Genomic DNA, 20594 nt, shown 5'->3' with positions numbered 1-20594 from the left:
GATAATCTGTTGGATTAGAAGAGCAAAATCTAATCTGCCCCAACGTCTGTAAGCTTCTTAATGACTTCATCACGTCGTCCCATAATACCGTTTCCATGAATGCGTCCACCAATAAGAGGACTTCAGGGACTGTTTGCTATTGTGGGTTTTTTTTTTACTTACAATATAATGCAATATAAACATATTTCTTAATAAATACTATATAAATAAGAAATATACTATATAGTATAAAAATAAATATTCTTCCAATATAAGTATGCTACCTTTCAAAAGTTTAGGGTTTGGTAAGATTTTTTTCAGGTTTTATTAAAAGAACTCTCTAAGGCTGCATTTATTCGAGCAAAATATTGTGATATATTATTAGAGTTTAAAATAACTCATTACATTTTAAAATGTAATTCATTCCTGTGATGCAAAGCTGAATTTTTCCAGCATCATTACTCCAGTCTTCAGTGTCACATGATCCTTCAAAAATCATTCTAATATGATGATTTGCATATTCTTATAATTGTCAATGTTGAAAACAAGTGTACTGATTAATATTTATGGAAACCATGATATATTTTTTTCAGTCTTTGATGCATAGAAAGTTCAAAAGAACAGCATTTATTTGAAAACAAATTGTAGCTATGTTTTATCACTTTTTACAAATTAAATGCAATTTGTTGAATAAAAGTAATTTCTTAAAAAAAATAATAATAATTACTGACCCCAAACTTTTGAATGGTAGTATAGATATCATTCTAATGCAATTTTACTTCTATTGACAGAACAAAATTCAAATGGGTATTTGTTTAGATACTGAGCAAAGGTAAAAATAAAATCATATACCATATCCTCATGAGGAGAACAGGCATTGACCGAAGATAACCTACTGTGTGTGAACACATGAACAGGTTTTTCCAGGTTTGCAACATGCCAAGTGTAAAGGAGACATCAATGAGCCATGCATAATTTCAAGACAAGACAAGCATTTTCAATGTCCGTATGCATGATTATTTTACACTCAAATACATTTTTAAAACAACAATCAATCAACAACGCTTGACTGGCAACAATAACATTTATATATCTATAAACTTTAAAGTGTGCAGTTTGTTAAGTGAGAGATAATAAACAAAAAATGATTGCACTATTTATCAGCATTAGTGCATCAAATTTAATATTCAGTATAGGTACACGGATGTGACTTTATATGCAGCTTTGAGAATGTTGATCTTGGATTTGTCTCTAAAGATGAAACACACTAGAGATTTTTATTTGCTTTCTGCATTCTCCAGAGGCTGTCGGCACTGTTTATGGCAAGAGGAAGATTAACCAAAGGCCACAGGACTGACTTCTTGTTTAACCTGGGCCTTAAAATGGCACTTGAACAGCTGTGGTGGAGCTCTGTGAATAGTCACTAAGCTGATGACTAAGCGACTTACTGTTTGAAAGAATGAACATTTAAATAAAATTGGTGTTTTATGTAAGAAAGACTGATGTTTTTTTTTATCAATTTGATGAGCTCAAATCTTTCATGATTGCCACATACTGTGAAAACCTTGCCAACTCTGTAATATTCTCTGCCAAATGTAAAATCCCCAAACAGTTTTTTAAAAACCAGTTGGAAAGGAAGGGAGTTTCAGAGACGAAACTCAAGGCTTGTGAATAAAATGATCCTGGATTTCCAATGTGTTGACCGTTTTCTTTTCAAGTTGCTTGTCCTATTTGAAGTTCAGCAGTGAATGTCATGTACTTGATCCATTCCTAAGGCTCTGACACTTCAGTTATGGCTCTGTTTGCCTTAAAATATTGAACTCATCTGATCTGTATTTAATGTAAATGTACACATAACATGGGGTCTCATGGCATAATATTCCAAAGCAATTGTAGAGTCAGTGGCATGTTTTATTATAAACCACGATTCAAGGTAACATATATTGTTTGTCCAGTCGGCTTCAGATGTCCCTGTATCTCAGACAGCCATATGGCAAGTAGAGTTTCCATTAGAGACTATGAGAGAGCTCCTTAATCCAAAGGCCCAAGCACCTTGTCTGTTGGGGATTATGTCTTCCAATTAACCTAAATTCCCTATTTTCCCCCCTCACTGTCCATTTCACCTCATCTGTTTGAATGCTTAAAAGGTGCAGATGATTGCCTGGCTTGATTAAGTGAAGCATTTTTCTGTATGCACATTTTAATCTAGTTTAAAATGACAGTCTGAGCTTTTCCCTCATCATTTTGTTCACAGGACATTTCTTTAATACCACAAAATCTCCAAGATTTGCAATTGACACTGCAATGAATTTCCCTCAGGCATACCCAAATTTGTTTGCTTTATCTCAGACTGATAACTGTTGCTTTTCAACTGAATGGTTTCAAGAGAATATATTTTTAATGATATTTATGATATGCAAGCGGAAAAGACGATCTAACATACAGAGATTCATTCATACATGAAATTGAGATTTTTTTTCAGATGACTTTATTTGATATTTTACATTACTATTACTATACTGTAATAATTTTTTTTATGTATGTTCTAATATATATATATATATATATATACACAGTGAGGAAAATAAGTATTTGAACACCCTGCTATTTTGCAAGTTCTCCCACTTAGAAATCATGGAGGGGTCTGAAATTGTCATCGTAGGTGCATGTCCACTGTGAGAGACATAATCAAAAAAAAAAAAAATCCAGAAATCACAATGTATGTTTTTTCTAACTATTTATTTGTATGATACAGCTGCAAATAAGTATTTGAACACCTGAGAAAATCAATGTTAATATTTGGTACAGTAGCCTTTGTTTGCAATTACAGAGGTCAAACGTTTCCTGTAGTTTTTCACCAGGTTTGCACACACTGCAGGAGGGATTTTGGCCCACTCCTCCACACAGATCTTCTCTAGATCAGTCAGGTTTCTGGGCTGTCGCTGAGAAACACAGAGTTTGAGCTCCCTCCAAAGATTCTCTATTGGGTTTAGGTCTGGAGACTGGCTAGGCCACGCCAGAATCTTGATATGCTTCTTACAGAGCCACTCCTTGGTTATCCTGGCTGTGTGCTTCGGGTCATTGTCATGTTGGAAGACCCAGCCTCGACCCATCTTCAATGCTCTAACTGAGGGAAGGAGGTTGTTCCCCAAAATCTCGCAATACATGGCCCCGGTCATCCTCTCCTTAATACAGTGCAGTCGCCCTGTCCCATGTGCAGAAAAACACCCCCAAAGCATGATGCTACCACCCCCATGCTTCACAGTAGGGATGGTGTTCTTGGGATGGTACTCATCATTCTTCTTCCTCCAAACACGTTTAGTGGAATTATGACCAAAAAGTTCTATTTTGGTCTCATCTGACCACATGACTTTCTCCCATGACTCCTCTGGATCATCCAAATGGTCATTGGCAAACTTAAGACAGGCCTTGACATGTGCTGGTTTAAGCAGGGGAACCTTCCGTGCCATGCATGATTTCAAACCATGACGTCTTAGTGTATTACCAACAGTAACCTTGGAAACGGTGGTCCCAGCTCTTTTCAGGTCATTGACCAGCTCCTCCCGTGTAGTTCTGGGCTGATTTCTCACCTTTCTTAGGATCATTGAGACCCCACGAGGTGAGATCTTGCATGGAGCCCCAGTCCGAGGGAGATTGACAGTCATGTTTAGCTTCTTCCATTTTCTAATGATTGCTCCAACAGTGGACCTTTTTTCACCAAGCTGCTTGGCAATTTCCCCGTAGCCCTTTCCAGCCTTGTGGAGGTGTACAATTTTGTCTCTAGTGTCTTTGGACAGCTCTTTGGTCTTGGCCATGTTAGTAGTTGGATTCTTACTGATTGTATGGGGTGGACAGGTGTCTTTATGCAGCTAACGACCTCAAACAGGTGCATCTAATTTAGGATAATAAATGGAGTGGAGGTGGACATTTTAAAGGCAGACTAACAGGTCTTTGAGGGTCAGAATTCTAGCTGATAGACAGGTGTTCAAATACTTATTTGCAGCTGTATCATACAAATAAATAGTTAAAAAATCATACATTGTAATTTCTGGATTTTTTTTTTTAGATTATGTCTCTCACAGTGGACATGCACCTACGATGACAATTTCAGACCCCTCCATGATTTCCAAGTGGGAGAACTTGCAAAATAGCAGGGTGTTCAAATACTTATTTTCCTCACTGTATATATTCTGCCATTCAAAAGTTTGGGATCAGTAAGATTTTTTACGTTTTTGAAAGTCTCTTATGCTCACCAAGGCTACATTTATTTAATTAAAAATACAAAAATATATATTTTTATATATTTTTATAATTATAATATTATATTATTATTTAATAAATTATTCTATTTTAATATATTTTAAAATGTAATTTATTCCTCTGATTCAAAGCTGAATTTTCAGCAACATCCAGTCTTCAGTGTCACATGATCCTTCAGAAATCTGCTGATTTGCTGCTCAATAAACCTTTATTATTATTATCAGTGTTGAAAACACAATTTTTTTTTTCAGGATTCTTTGATGAATAGAAAGTTCAAAAGAACAGCATTTGTTTGAAATAGAAAGCTTTTGTAACATTATACACTACAGTTTAAAAGTTAAAAGAAACTTTTATTCAGCAAGGATGCATTAAATTGATCAAAAGTTACAGTAAAGACATTTATAGGCCTAATGTTACAAAAGAGTCTATTTCAAATAAATGAAATAGAACTTTCTATTCATCAAAGAATTCTGGAGGGGAAATTGTTTTCAACATTGATAATAATAATGAATGTTTTTTGAGCATCAAATCAGCATATTAGAATGATTTCTAAAGGATCATGTGACACTGGAGTAATGATGCTGAAAATTCAGCTTTGCATCACAGGAATAAATTATATTTTAAAATATATTCAAATAGAAATTTTTTTTTTTTAAATTGTCATAATATTTAACAATATTACTGTTTTATTTTTAATCAAATAAATGCAGCCTTGGTGAGCATAAAACACTTTTTTTAAAATCATAAGAAACCTTACTGATCCCAAATGTTTAACGGCAGTGCATATATGTGCATATATATATATATATATATATATATATATATATATATATATATATATATATATATATAAATTACCACCATTCACACATACACGTTCATAAAAGAAAAAAGCAATCTATCTGTCTGTCCAGTAAAACTGGACTTGTCAAAGACTAAATCGAACTCGTGTCACCCTCCTTAGTTAGGGTAGGTTTAATGCTGAAATACATATGCATTTTGTGTGTGTGGGTGTGTGGGTGTGTGTGTGTGTGTGTGTGTGTGTGTGTGATGTCCAGGTACTTTATGAGGACAAAATGTCCCCACAGAGATGACAATATCTGAAATCTTGTCTGTGTGGGAAAATGTTTTGGTCCCCATGAGGAAAACAGCTTATAAATCAGACTAAATTATGTTTTTTGAAAATGTAAAAGTACAGAACGTTTTCTGTGATTAATAGGTTTAGGGTTAGAGGATATAATATAAAGTTTGTACAATATAAAAATAATTATGTTTATGGAAAGTCCCCATAAAACATGAAAACACAACGTGTGTGTGCGTGCGTGTGTGTGTGTGTGTGTGTGAGTGACGTGACCACAACGCTGTCTGTTAACCCCGCCCAGCTGAGAATGACGTTTGGACTAGAATGTCGCCACTTCACCTCAGTTCCAGACATGGCAGCGTTGAGACAGGAGCATCGGTATGGACTCTCCTGTGGAAAGATTAATAAAAGCATTCCCAACAAAACCATCTTTCACGTCAAGCTAACAGACACTGCCATCCGGACGCTGGAAGCCTATCAGAATCTCAAGGTAACGCGTTTGGTTCGATTTCGTCAGTGTTTATTTGCTCCACTGATCTCAATTGGACAGAAAGAAAAGTTCAGAACTCGCAACTTCAAAACAGTTGGCTGTTTGTAAAGTGTTGATTTATTTAGGAAGAGTAGCCTGCGTCACTTCAAGTGCAATGTGCTGTTTGAACAGGGACACATAGTATCCTAACAGGAGGAAATCGGACACATCCAGTTGTTAGCCTACTGTGGTGCTTTAAAGTTCGTTTTTATTTATTGTTACTTATTGATATTTTTATACTGTGACAAAATTAAACAAATGTCAATCGTTTTATTTTTACGTTAAGCCAGTTGCAATTGGCTTTACAAAATCTCCTATCTTCCACTTTAGATTCAACATAAAGGCGTCTCTTAATTATTTCTGACAAATGATACGAAATGCAACATGACACTGTCTTAATGCTGGATATTGCTTTGCCTATTAAATTATGATCATTTTAAAAAGAAGATGGGAAATGTTTCTTTTACCCAGAACACTCACGGGGATCTTACGGTCTGAGAGGGGCTCAAGGTTCAAGCTCGAACTAATCGAGTAGCATTTAGCCTCACAATTCAAATAGTCATTGGGATTATTATTATTTTTTATTTCGCTATCAAATATTTCATTAACTCATATTCGAGAGGAACATTTCAATTCGCTGCAAGATTTGGTGAACTATTCCGAGAATTAAAGCTTACTTAACGCGCATTTAACCTCGTATAGTCTCTTTAGGTACATTTAAGTTTATAATAAGTTCTTGAAGTTGTTAACTTAAATGTGGCAATTGCATAGCAACAGTCAATTCAATTTAAAATGAAAATATTGTTATTATTATATGCTGTTACAAACCTTTTCTTACACAAAACGGAAGATGTTCTACGGAATGACAGCCTCAGTCCCCATTCACTTTTATTGTATGCACAAAAACATGCACTGTAAGTGAATAGGAACTTGAAGCAGTCACTAACATTCTGCCTAACATTTCCTTTTGTGTTCCAATGAAAAACGAAAGTCAGACGGGTTTTGAACAGCATGCGGGTGGTTGAATGAGTTTTGTTTAGTGTGAACTATCCCTTTAAGTGCAATGTTCGCCTCGCGCAAAGGAAAGCTGCACTTTACCAGTTATCCTGAGTAATCAATACACTTCTCATTGTCACCGTCGGTTCTACAGCACAGATTCCAGTAATATCAATACTTCAGCGGTAAAACGTGTACGCCAGCTGGACGGGGCGCTTGGTCAATCAGCTTCATCTCAGCCACAGCGCTTCTTGACGATGATTGGACGATCAAGGTGTATTTTTGTTGGTGTGCTCTGTCGTATTGTTGTTAGACCTTTAAACGCTTGGACGCCGTCCCGATGTCATCGCTCATTGGTCAGTCAGGCGGTGTAGAATGTCGTTTGACCCAATCAGAACTCGAGAAGACTTTCTCGAGCTTGCAACAGGAGCTCGATATGAATGTTCTATTGTCAATCATATGTGACCTAGCAGAAAGAGTGAAAAGTAGAGATAAACACGTTGGGCTAAGTAATATTTTGGGTTCTGGTGGGGATTCCTTAATAGTCTGTTGGATTTTTTTATTTCATTTTATTCTTTGTTTGTAAATATACAAGTTATATAGATAGATAGATGCATTTAATATGGGGTTTGTCATTTGCATTGTCTGTAATACATTTCAATATTTAGTTCTGAGCCTAGTTATATCTATTATCGCATAAACTATAAATTGATGTCTAACTTCTGTTAAGTTTTTAAATTAATAATTTGATAACGTGCACTTATTGTGTACACTTTACGTATTTTTACATTGTACTGATATTTGAAAAATACTAAACTTAACCATATCCCACCTCAATAGCAGCAAAAGTGTTTTACAATACCTAACAATTATATATTAGTAGATAAAGACCTAATTTAAAGTGTGTCCATTTAATTTTACAAGTAAGAGGTAATACATTATCGACAATGTATGGTTGGAGCTGTGGCTCTCGTCAGCCTGACATATGATGCTCATGGGAGACCTTGGGTACTAGTTTATCAATTACAAATTAGGTCAGAAGTGAAAATAAGAACAATTAATTCATTGTAATATAACCAAGGACACGTCAAGTCAGGTCACTAGATACCTCACTGTCCTCCTCTGACCTGTGCTCATTATGTGCCTATAAGCTGCTCCAGAATAAAAAAAAAACAAAGTTCAAGTAGCACCACAACCCCCTTCAGTAATGTTTAGCCACTAATCCGACCACAGCAACAAACGCAAAACCAATAAGCCTGTATTTTTTTAATAAGCAACTTGAGCTGCGCTGTATGTCTAAGAGTGTGACATGACGGCCTCTCCCTGTAACATCCATAATAGATAAACATGCTTGTTGACCAAAGCTCCAGCTGTACCTTGAAGATAATAAGTGCTATCTTTTGACCTTGCTTAATGGTTTCGAGCTATGCTGGGGGAAGCCTAATGTTTTTCTCCCTTTTGTCTCAGTAACTTACGTTAGTGATGTGAATGAGTCTGTTTCATATGTGGTGTAAATGCTCCTGGACGTTGGACTGAGCTGAGTGTTAAAAGCTCAACACAGCTCGCAAGAGATGGTTATATAAAAGGCCTATTACACGCTTTATGTGGTGGACAAACACCACAGGGTAGATAATGTCCAAGCCTGCTTGATTTAGTTTGATGGACCTTTAGAAAAAAGAAAAAAATTGCTTTTTGTAACTTACCTTTAGTACTAATTAGTGCTCAAAATTCGTTGGCTAAAAGCTTTTCCCATGATGTTTGCCTTGTCCCACCCCCACTTTTCACTCAACATCCTCACACTCATCCACGCCTCACACAATAACATTTGATTGACTCGTGTTAAGTCTTTCAAGTCGAGATTTATTAATCGGACGCATTCCAGTGCAGATTAGCAAAGCCCGGCCTTGATCTTTAGGCTCGCACAAGCAGAACCATGACACTGCTGAGAGGCCAGTGACAGCCAGCCTTTCATTCTCTCGAAAGCAACCCCCCTCACACACACTCTGCATGAATTAATACAGGAGAGAGCTGTGCCTCTGTCGATGAGGGCAAGCAAGTAACAGGAGACTGTAATTACTGGGAAGGGAAGCTAATAGGTAGGCATGATATTTCACTGAAGTTAGTACCTAAACACAGCTTGTGGAAATGCTGGCATTGTGGGTAAACACTTAATAAAATGAAAACCCTCATGCCGTTCTAAACCTGTATGACTTTCTTTCCTCAGTAGAACACTTTTTATTTTATTTTTTTCATACAGTGTAAGTTAATGGGGTCCAATTATGTTGTTTTGGAACCGATTGACTTTCATTATATGGACAATAAACTTGTCACACAGGTTTCAAATGATTTCAGTTTTGCCTTCCTTCTCTCATGTAAGGCTGGTACAAAAATATTTGCGTTGTTTTTCTTAAAGCATCTTGGAATCTGTTCCAGCCTAGAGATTCAGGTGGAGATGATGCATTTCCAGGATGTCTTTGTTTCTTTTCTAATCCTTTGTATAATAATAGTAGATGCTAACCAACCTCTTCTACCTTTTTTTTTCTTCTGTCCCCAGGGGTCCTTACCAAATCAACCGGCAATTTGCTTCAAGGGGAACCAGGGGGTAAGATGAATGTGTTTTTCCTCACCCCTCCTGATGCCTAAAAATTGCAATCCTTTAATTAGACCTGATTGTCGAGTCGTGCAGCAAAAAACTCACGGCACCCCTCAGCCGCCTGCATACTCTCAATATTTCATGAGCTCCTGAACCATCGCCTGAAATGGAGAGGGAACTGTAGCTCGCAGTGACGCCACTCTAAGGGCCTGCCCGACTAGATTGAGAATATTTATATAATTATAGCAGCACGCATGTTCATAAGAGCAATTATGCGCCATAAATTAGAACAGTGTCATCGTTTGGATGCGATTCCTTGGTTTCTATCATTTGCGTGCCAGTGGTTTGGTTTATATGCGAGTATTGTTATTTACAGCTGGTGAAATTGGCAGTGTGGTCACACTGTACGGCCTAGGTGGATTTTTTAGTAGGGGGTGCATTCCAGTGAAACGTCTGTAAAGAAAGATGCCTGTGTCTAAACGGATTAGCACATTCAGCCGTAGCACAGCTCCCCATCAGCGCCCGCTAGCCACAATCAGGCCCGTCGAAAACATACTCATCTGATCCAGAAGCGGGACAGGAAAAGGACTCAACAAACGGCGGCCTGTGTGACTGGATTGCGGTCGGAAGCCCGGGAGAGGCTACTCAACACCCCCGAGCTGCTCGCCAGGTTACTGGGTCAGACTGGTGACTGGAAAGGCTTTGTCAAGAGCTCTAGGAAGAGGTGGGGGTGTTGGTAAACCCAAGGGAGCCTCTGTGTGTCTCTATGCCTGTTGTCTCAGTGCAGACATGAAAGACCCGCGACAAGGAGGGGGATAACCGTGGCCGCTCTGTCTCCTAAAGCATCGCTCGACCCCCACTAATTCCACAATTATAATATGCAAAATACTGTCACATGTAGTCGAGCAATATCTGATCTAATGGAGTTTCTTCCGCTTTAAAATTGGAGTAGCATAGTTGTGTCAAGTGCGTAAAAACTGGAATCTGTTCTAATTGTCGAATTGGATATAGTGATTATATCTTTAGCCCATTACATATTCAAATTGGCTGCACTGAATTTGAGCATTCATCCCCTCCTCCTCAGATAATGGGCTGCTGGGCATTAATGAGGTATTTGAGCCGTGTGTGTGTGTGTGTGTGTGTGTGTGTGTGTTTGTATGTGTGTCAGGGTGACAAATTAAGCTATTACAGCTGGGGGTAGGGAGTGATGTTAAGTCCACAGTACTGAAACCAAGTTATCAGTCATTCTATTAGCCGTAACTTCGGGATGCTTTCACTTTAGTCAGGCTTGATATAATATTGAGCATCATAGTTTTACAATGGATGGATATCTTTGAACAAAACTTGGGAGATAGATGCTCCCATTTCTGCTCTTTCTTAGGCTATGTCTACATTAATCCGGATTCACTTGAAAACGCATCTTTTTCTCTGTTTTGTTCTTCCGTCCACACTGAGACGTCATTTTTGTACTGTAAAACGGAGCTCTTCCTTGATAATTTTGACAATGACATTTTCGCATTGTAGTGTGGACTGTGAAAACAGAGTTATTTGAAAATGATGATGCTTGTTTAGTCATGTGATTAGTCGTATTGTACCCATAGATTGCTATGGTAATACCGGCCTTGTTGTGGCTGCTTATTCATGTTCATAGTGTTTAAAAAAATGTGTACAATCTTCATATTACATTCACCTTCACTCAGAGATGACTTCTGCAGAGATTACAGAAAATTGCTGTCTCGTGGCAAAACTAGGGCTGTACGATATGGGCAAAAAAAATGCTATCAAAATTTTTTGATCAATATTGCGTTTTTTTTTTTTTTTAAATCACAGTTTTGAAACAACATTTCCTTACATCTCATCTTATCGCTTCTTATCTTTATCATTTTTTGGAAGTCGGTTTTATTGACTATTTTCAGGCACCATATCTTTGCATAAATTGTGGGCACTGTGTTGGTTATTTATTCATGCCTTTTAAACTCTTATCATATGTTGTGCAGTTCGCAAATGCCTGTATTATACATTTTTGTTCACCCGTTTGAAAGGTGTCATTGTTTTTCTATGTAAATGCGCTAGGGGGACGTCTTTAACTGTTGCGCTTGAGTCTTTTGCAGCATGTTGTGTATGACATTGGCTTGTCTATGCAGCGCTCAAGGTAAAAGAAGTTCAACTTTTTAAAAAAAAGTGTCTATCTTGTGTTTTCCACCGCAAAAATGTTCTGTGTGAATGCTTTGCCACAACGATAGTTTGACACTTCTTGCAATTTACCTGGCTCTATGATACATCATTTCAAGTCCTTATCCTGCCCTGAATTTATCTTCCCTGGTTCAGCGCTTTCTTCCAAACCCATTCTGTTCTCACGGCAGATTTAGGTGTGCTGCATTCATATTGCAAACACTGGTGGAAAAATCATGCTTTCTGCAGTTTAGAAATCACACATGATCACATCACGATTTTATTACGATTTCAAGTAGTCACACAGCCCAAGGCAAAACATGGGCAGTTGTATTTTAGATGCCGGTTGGGTGCGACCCAGGTGCGTCAGTACGTGGTGAGATATTTTGCTAATAAAATTATTATGCCAGAAGAATAGTGTGAGAATTTTTTTTGGTCTCTCGCTATCATCTCAGTGAGATTTTATTATTATCTTTTATATATATACTCCGTAAGATGATTTAAAGGGATAGTTCACCCAAAAATGAAAATTCGGTCAATAATTACTCATCCACATGTCGTTCCAAAGCTGTAAGACTTTCCTTCATCTTCAGAACCCAAATGAAGATCTTTTTGATGAAATCTGAGAGCTTTCTGTCCCTCCATTGACAGCTACACAACTACCACTTTTACACTTCAAAAAGTTCAGAAAGAGATCGTAAAACTAATACATATGAATTAAGTGGTTTAGTCCAAATTTTCTGAAGAGACACAATCGCTTTATATGATGAATTAAACTAATTAAACTCACTCATACAGTCAAAAATTACTGAAACATCATTTGAATTTGACAAATAATCAACTTTTTTTGTCCCTGATAATCAACATAACGCAGGGGAAACTGCAGCAGTGCTAAACTGCTCACAGTGTCATATAATTAACAACACAAACTATCAATGAATGAAACACGCTCTCACTGAGACTGCCGCCAGTTTCTTTTACACGCATCATTTTATTACATCCATGTATGTGGATGTGGTTAGATTCAAATCGCTCCGGGACTCTGTCCTGTCTTTCCTGCACTCGAGACTATTTCTGAACTTTTGTTGCGTGACTCCCGTCGCTTGACACGCTTACATTCTGTCGCCAGCGGTCACTGTCGGTCATGTTGTCGGAAGTCGACAGCCTTCCATTAAAAATGAATGGGAACATGTCGCTGAGTGTCGCTGGCGGTGTGAACAGGGGCTTTAGCCAGGTAATTTTCCTCCACCTATAAGAGGGCTCTCCCATACCAGGGAATTCCCATAAACCTTGTCCTGGCTTGTCTCCAGAGTGCAGACCTTTGACGGGACAGCGTGGAAAAGTCAGGAAGTGCCCTGCTGAGAATTGTAAGCTGCCATTTTCCACTAACTTGACAATGCTTTGATAATGCGTGTTCACGTGGCAGTTAAGAAATAATTTAGCCATCATTGGGTTTTAACAGATGGGGGAGCTTTAATTTGCTCAATTCTCACCATCTGTGGAGGATGAGGATGATGCAACTGATGAGAAATAACACAGGAAAAGATGTTTCGAGTTGTAAAATTCCTTTCGTATTACAGGGAGTTATCCCCAATCCTGGAGGATTTATAGAATCTGAATGCCTTTGATGGCTTCACTTGGGATGTTCGGGTTCAGTTCGGATTCTCAAAGACTGGGATTTCACATCACACAGCCTCATTTTCTTTTGGTAATTGGATTTTTACTGCACAAAATTAATTATCCAGAGGCTACAAATATATATGTCTGTCTCAATAAACAGAAACAGTTCTCACGTGAAATGTGAAGTGTCCTGCAGTTTGACAGGCTATATCAGGACACTTTTGTTTGACCTTCTTCCAGTGCTTGTATTATACATGCATTTCTATGATCTCATATTAATTGAGAGACTAAGACATGGCCATAAGTGAGAGAGCATATTAAATTAGAGAGCATATTATTATGCAGAATCATGTAAAAGCTGCATTGCACAATTTTCATAATTCCTTTAAGGGCCAGGAAGGAACAAATTAGGATGTCTGAGAATGATGAATGTCTGTGATGAAAAAGAGAAAGCTTTTAAAAATCTAGTTTAAAATGCATTTGCCAGCAAGTTTTTCGAAATGTGATCTTTGCATTCATGTTGGTATCATACATTTTTGGAAAACTTTTACTGTATACCATTTTCAAAATGCAATGAAACTTTTACATGATTATGCATAGTATTATGCTCTCTAATTTAATATGCTCTCTCAAGTATATCTGTGTATTTGTCTCTCGATTGATAACAGTGCATGCCATGTATAAAATTGTGAAATAGTTAATCTAAAAATGTCAAGTGGTATAACCCTCAAATAAAAAGTAATACGATTTTCTTGAATATTGAACAGACGGTAGTCAGGGTAGACATCATTTTAATTTGATGTTTTTTCAAATGTCGTCTTTGACATTTTAAAGCCTGAACTAACCATGTCAAAAAGCATATATATAAACATAGTCATGATTCTCTATGTGAGTCCTCTAGTTGATATGATATTTGTGATATTATATTATGATTTGGTGGACTTTTAATAAGACTTTTTTTCTTACAATCTGCAGACAGTTACACCACGTAGACATTTCTAATTTTATGCTACACAAAGAATTAATATCAAAATGTATTTAATTAGGAAATTGAAAAAGTGTTCATCATAATGCATTGAAATTTAATGTATTTTTGAATAACAAGAGATCCAGACAAAAAAAGAAATGCGTGTTAAGTCAGTGACCCTTATTTACTAAAAACACCTGTTTATGACTTAGAGCAGACAATCCAACAGCAGCAAGAATTCCTTCCTTAAAGGTTTTCTGTGTGTGTGTGTGTGTGTGTGTGTGTGTGTGTGTGTTTGTGAGTGTGTTCTGTGGGGGGGTAAAGCATTTCTCTCTGAGATGTTCTCATGGTAAATGTGTGTGAATGTTTAGCTTCCCCCACCCATCTGTCTTCTCGTCATCGCTGTGATTGTCTCAACCTCTTTTCTCTCGCTGGGATGCACCAGTTCTCCATCTCGCACCTCCGATGAGTGTGTGTATGTGAAATTGTGATGGAGTCTCAGAGAGTGTGTATTAGTGTAAATGCATGTTGTTGTAGGGATCTTCTCAGCTAATTGGATCTGAGGATGAGGCAGTGTACCTATTTTACTCAAATTTGTCTTGGGATCTGTGAATTTTGTATGTATGGTCAGTTCTGTTTGTGACTGGTGAATGAAAGTGTGTCTATTAGTTGCTGTGCTTGTCTCAGCCTGGGCCTCCGTGTGTGTGCGAGCCTGGCTTTTTTTTCCTTCTTGAAAGCTAATTAGAATGACAATAAGAGGAATGAGCGTAGAACGCAGAGTCTCTGGCAGCAGAGGCTGTGTGGGGGGAGCTGTCCCACGTGTGAATGAAAGGGCACACGCCGATTCTTTCATCCAGATGTGACGTGCTTGGCGACGTGCACAGGGACCCGAGTGCCCGTCTTGTCTGGGGCCCAGTGTTTTGACTGGCAGAGCTGTTTTCTGCACGGTTTTGACAGGCCATCTTTGACAAAGTCCTTGCAAGAGCAGGGAGGATCTTCTTTTTTTAGTGTCAGAAGAAGAATTAAATAATACTGTGAGCTTATGGTGCATTCAAGTCAGAAAGATTGCATTTACGAGTTTGACGCACATGAATGTCACCAAACTTTAAAGGGATAGTTCACCCAAAATTGAAAATTCTGTCATTAATTACTCACCGTCATGTCATGCCCCAACCTGTAAGACTTTTGTGTATCTTCGGAACACAAATGAAGATATTTCTGTTGAAATCTGAGAGTTTTCTGTCCTTCCATTGACAGCTACGCAACTGGACATCATGGATCATAAATGGATCATAAAGAGATCGTTAAGCGGTTTAGTCCAAAATTTTGTGAAGCGACTCGATTGCTTTATATGATGAGCCGATTGAATGAGGTTCATTCTCGCGCGTCAAGCAAGTTCGGTTGAGCTTCTGTTTATGTTCGCTGATCACTGTTAATATGTGAATAAAAAGCTTAAATTCAATCTACTCATCATATAAAGCCATCGTGTCTCTTTTTTACTAAACCGCTCAATTCATATGGATTACTATCTCTTTATGAACTTTTTGAAGCGCCAAAGTGGTAGTTGTGTAGTTGTCAATGGAGGGACAGAAAGCTCTCAGATGAACGAAAGTCTTACAGGTTTGAAACGACCTGCCTTCAATTTTTAAGTACAACTAACTTAAAATACGTTAAAATGACTTAAAGAAAATTGTTGAATCTTGTATAACTTTCTTAATCTTCTATAACTTATAACATATAAAAATCTTATTTTGATGAGTTAAAACAGTATAAAAACATATATACTTATTGATCGTATAATTTTTTCCAATGCAGTTCCTTCATAAAGAAATGCAATATAAAAAATTTGCAGTTATAAGTTTATCTAGTAGTGATAAAAAAAATCTAAATAAAAGCTTTGGTAAAGTAACTTTTTGGTAATTGGTTAGCTGAAATCTTCATGCTGTAAAGGTGTTGTATTCTCAGGTGATAAATTAAAATAATAATCATCAATTCATCAATAAGCAAACTACATTTATATATTGCTAAATAGCATCGTTGGTCTCCACACTGACATGTAGCTTATCCACAGTGTGTACACAAAATGGACATTGACTACACGTTATCGAAGAAGTGCTAAGAAGTGCTTTTTTTTTTTTGCCGTTTTGGCAGAACATTTTTGTCATTCTTTCTTCTCACAATCATTCTTATATAGTCAAAATGTGTGTGTTTTTTTCCACCGAAATTTTTCTACCCAGCAACAGATTTGTGGAATATTCATTATGTCGAGCTGCCCAGATGAAATGGACTTCATGCTTTTGTGACAGGTGCAAGTTGATAGAGAGACAGGCACTATAAGCTGTGGTATTTGTCAGAAATATGCAAATAATGGTAACATGTGGCAAGTGGGTAAATTTGGCAAAACAAGTAGTGCTCAATGTTTATTTATTTTTATGCATACCAAGAACCTCAAGTAAAGCATATTTGGTTTCAAAAGGATCTTCCTCTGAAGATAAATGTGATTAATGTGGAAAATGTGGTGTGTATTCGAAACTCTTCCAAAAATGCTGTACTGTACATCTCACATATTTTAAATGGCTCAGCAAAGCCAAGAATTGCAAAGGGAAGATCACAGACACTTCAGGCCTTTCATGCACGGACACACACAGGGCACGCTCACAGTTCTGACGTGTCTGGACCGACTTCTGAAAGAGTGCGGCTCTGAGTGTATCACCCATTAACGGGCCGCACCTCTCAAACGCACCAACGTTCTTTGATTCCATAACCCACTCATTATTTGATGCTTAAAACCTCATATTATTGTCTCCTTGAGTTTTAAATGTTCTATTTTCTTTAAGCATGCATGCGTCCTGTTGCTGTTGATGTGGATGGGTGGATGCGTTGATTCTGTGCCTGCAGCAGGGGGCTTTGGCTCGACCCAGCAGGATGCATCGCTTCTAATAGTTTATAGTAGTTTTTCATCACATGGGTTGTTTAAATCTTATTTGAAGAGCATTCATGGCCACGTCTAGCCGTCACGTGAATGCAGCGTGAAACGGAAACCTCTTTCAGGTTTGTTTTTGTTCGTGTAGCTTGTCTGTCATGGCCATCCGGCAGTCTGGAGTGTGACTGCTCGGGAAATGAGCAATGGTCGCGTAAATAAACATTGGCATAAAAGCATTCTGCATTTTAGGAGCAAGTTGTTTTGACCAGTTTCTGTCCTAAGGCTGCAGAATGGAGACCTTTATATGACAAGCTTGAGGTACAATAAAAAGGTTATTATATTGTGACTTAATATTTTAGAATTTAGAAACTTTTTCTCACACACATTTTCTCTCTCTCACTATTGCAACTTTTTTTTTCTTGTAATTGCACCTTAAATCTCACAATATCTTAATAATGACACCTCAATATCCCATGATTGAAACTTTTTTCCTGTAATTGTGGCTTAAAATCTCCGTATTTTGATCTCAAATTTCACAAATACAACTCTTTACTCACAATTGCAACTTCATTCACCATTGTGACATTTAGTTCTTCCATTTTACACACACACACACACACACACACACACACACACACACACACACACACACACACACACACACACACACACACACACACACACACACATTATTATTTAATGGACCTGAGCTAACATGAACTGAAAATGAGCAGTTGTATTTTTAACTAACTAACATTAACAAGGATTATTAAAATCTGTAGCAAATGTCTTGCTCATTAGTTAATGTTAGTTAACACATTAGCCAATGTTAACTAATGAGACCTTATTGTAAACTATTTTAAACTTTCTCACAATTACCTTTTTATTTTTTGCTCTGCAGAAAAATGCTTCCGAGAACCTGTTTGATAACATTATTTGAAGAAGTGACTTGTAATTGTGTGTACGCTTTAATATTCAGTCCTTTAATATTTAATACGCTTTAATATTCAGTCCTATCCTTAATTGCTCTTTGAACGTTTCTGATCTCCCTGCATTTCCCACCAATCCTGTGTATAAAAATACAAAAACTACTACACATGCTGAGCGAAGACTGCCTTGAACCTTTCAAAGCTGGCGTTGGGTATGAATTTTCAAAATGTGCAACATTAACCAATCAAAACGTAGAGAACTGTTCCACTATTGTAATCTCAGAGGCCAGTGAGTGTGTGGACGCCCCCATAGACCTGCCTCTATTTAATTTGCGCAGACTCGTCACTATAGTAACTGATAGGCGAGTGGAGGATGGCTTCTGGCTGCTCTGTGAATGGGGTGCATATGAAAGCAGCATGCGGGGTGCTCTCCTCCCCCATTATCAACACACACACACACAACACACACAACACACACACACACACACAAGGATGGTTATGGAGTCAGGTCGCCCAGTGCTTACTGAGCTTGACAGATAAGCCCTCAGGTGCTAGAGAGGAGAGAGAGAGACAGATTTTGCTTGGCATCCGAGGCAGTTCCTCAGGGGATGAGGCAGCCACCACAACCCCCCTCCACCACCCCTCTTTCAGCTCCACAACTTCTCATCGCCAACCCCCCTTTATCCTTAAACCAACCCCCATGCATCAACAGACATCCACCCCCCTCTGGTTCCTCCCCATTTAAATGTAACGGACTTCAGACCGGTACAGACAAGCTCATGCACTGCACTCACAATACGTGACTCATGGCATACTAGTTGATCGCATCAAATATGGTGTGGTTGAGAACCCATGTTTTTTTTGAGAAACATGACAGGGTTCCCCAAAAGGTAGAACGCATTATCTTTCTCCCTTCTTAAGTGCCACTTGTTAGAACTATTGTAATTTCATCTCTGGAGCCAAGACTGAAACACTTTGATCGTTCATGTTTTAAATCTCTTTAGACACTATGATAGATTCCACTGGTTTGAAATCTTGCCGACCGATTGTCAAGTGTATATACTGAGAGAGCGGGAAGGAGGAACAGAAGTGAAAGAGGAGGGCAAGAAAACCAGAGTTGCTATGTTGCACCATGCACTGTCTCATTCATATTACACTACCCGAGTTTGGGCTTGGTAAGATTGTTTTTTAAGTACTTTTATTGAGCAATAATGCTTTAAATTGACCAAAGGTGACAGTAAATAAGTGTATAACGTAACAAAAGATTTCTATTGCATTCGGCCGTTACTGGAAGCCAGTGATTTATAGTTTATAAAGTTATAAATATAGATATTTTTCTTATAAAAACGCATCAGAAGACCTTTTATTGACTCCCTGGAGACGTAGCCTATGGATTACTTTTATGATGGATGGATGCGCTTTTTTGGTCTTTAAAATCTAAGTTTCCATTCACTCCCATTATAAAGCTTGGAAGAGCCAGGATATTTTTTAATGTAACTCTTGTGTTTGGCTGAAAGAAGAAAGTCATATACACCTAGGATGGCTTGATGGGGAGTAAATGATGGGATAATTTTCATTTTTGAGTGAACTATCCCTTTAAATACTTCCCCCTAATGTATCTTGCATTAGATAAAAAGAACATTACTTCAGACTTTTTTAACAGTAACTTGAGCATCAGTCTCATAGTGTACACTTAAATCAGATGTTGTGACGGTCATTTGCACAGTTCATAATTCACACACTGGTGGAGCTAGGGGGTGGCCAGGTCTAAGCTTGGCCACCCCTTTGGCCACCCCTCTCACAATTGCTGTTTCTGTTTCTTTCTTTTTTTATTGACAAAAATTGTGTTATTTTAAAACGCTGAACCGTCTCTTTAAGACCACAAAAAACGTGAGACTTTTCAGACGCAAGTCAAACGAGTGCGGAAATGTGCAAGTGCCGAATGAGCTTCAGCAGAACATCAGACAGTGATATGCACATAGTAAATATAGAGTCAATCTTTCTCAACTGGTGGGTTGCAAGACCGTTTTGAGTAAGTCGAATAGTGTGCAGTCAACAACAAACGTAGGCTAATTCTCTTTTTTTCTGATGCTACTTTTATTTTAGAAGATGTGTGTGAAAGCTTGTGACACTTCTGTCAGATGCTGAGAAAAGGGCGTTGTCCTTATTCAGTTGGCTATCTTCGGTAAGATGAGATGTTGTCAGGCCAAATGTCAGTAAAACTAACTAACTTTTCTGTCATACGGCTGACAACCGTTGTACTGTGCTTGCGGTACGCCAAGTAGTTGTCGTCAATTAACTCATGTAAGAATCAAAAAGGCGATTAAAGCTGTCAAAACGGCATGCATGATATGTAATGTTTTAATGTCCAAATAAATGTGAGCACTGTGCATTTGTACTAGACGATAGGCCTTCATTTTGCGTTAATTTGTAAAGGACAAACAAAAATGGATAATTTTTAAATCCATAAAATAACAAATTTTACATTCTGGTAACATTACGGTGGTGGGTAATAATAAAATAAAATAAAATTCACTCAGTATTC

At 37.8% G+C, this 20594-nt stretch overlaps 1 protein-coding gene across 1 annotated transcript in view; it reads left to right on the top strand.

Moving 5' to 3' along the window:
* The first annotated feature begins 5665 nt into the window (after positions 1 to 5665).
* LOC311089366 (RNA polymerase II elongation factor ELL2) overlaps positions 5666 to 20594 on the top strand; it is a 44822-nt gene continuing 29893 nt past the window's right edge. The window contains exons 1-2 of the mRNA XM_084124009.1: positions 5666 to 5810; positions 9400 to 9447. Of these exons, the coding sequence (XP_083980135.1) occupies positions 5673 to 5810; positions 9400 to 9447 (186 nt within the window). The 5' untranslated portion in view covers positions 5666 to 5672. The remainder of the gene's footprint in view (positions 5811 to 9399; positions 9448 to 20594) is intronic.

Source organism: Abramis brama (genome assembly GCF_963993115.1).
Source record: "Abramis brama genome assembly, chromosome: 9".
Classification (NCBI taxonomy): Eukaryota; Metazoa; Chordata; class Actinopteri; order Cypriniformes; family Leuciscidae; genus Abramis; species Abramis brama.
This window is presented reverse-complemented; position numbering and strand designations above follow the sequence as displayed.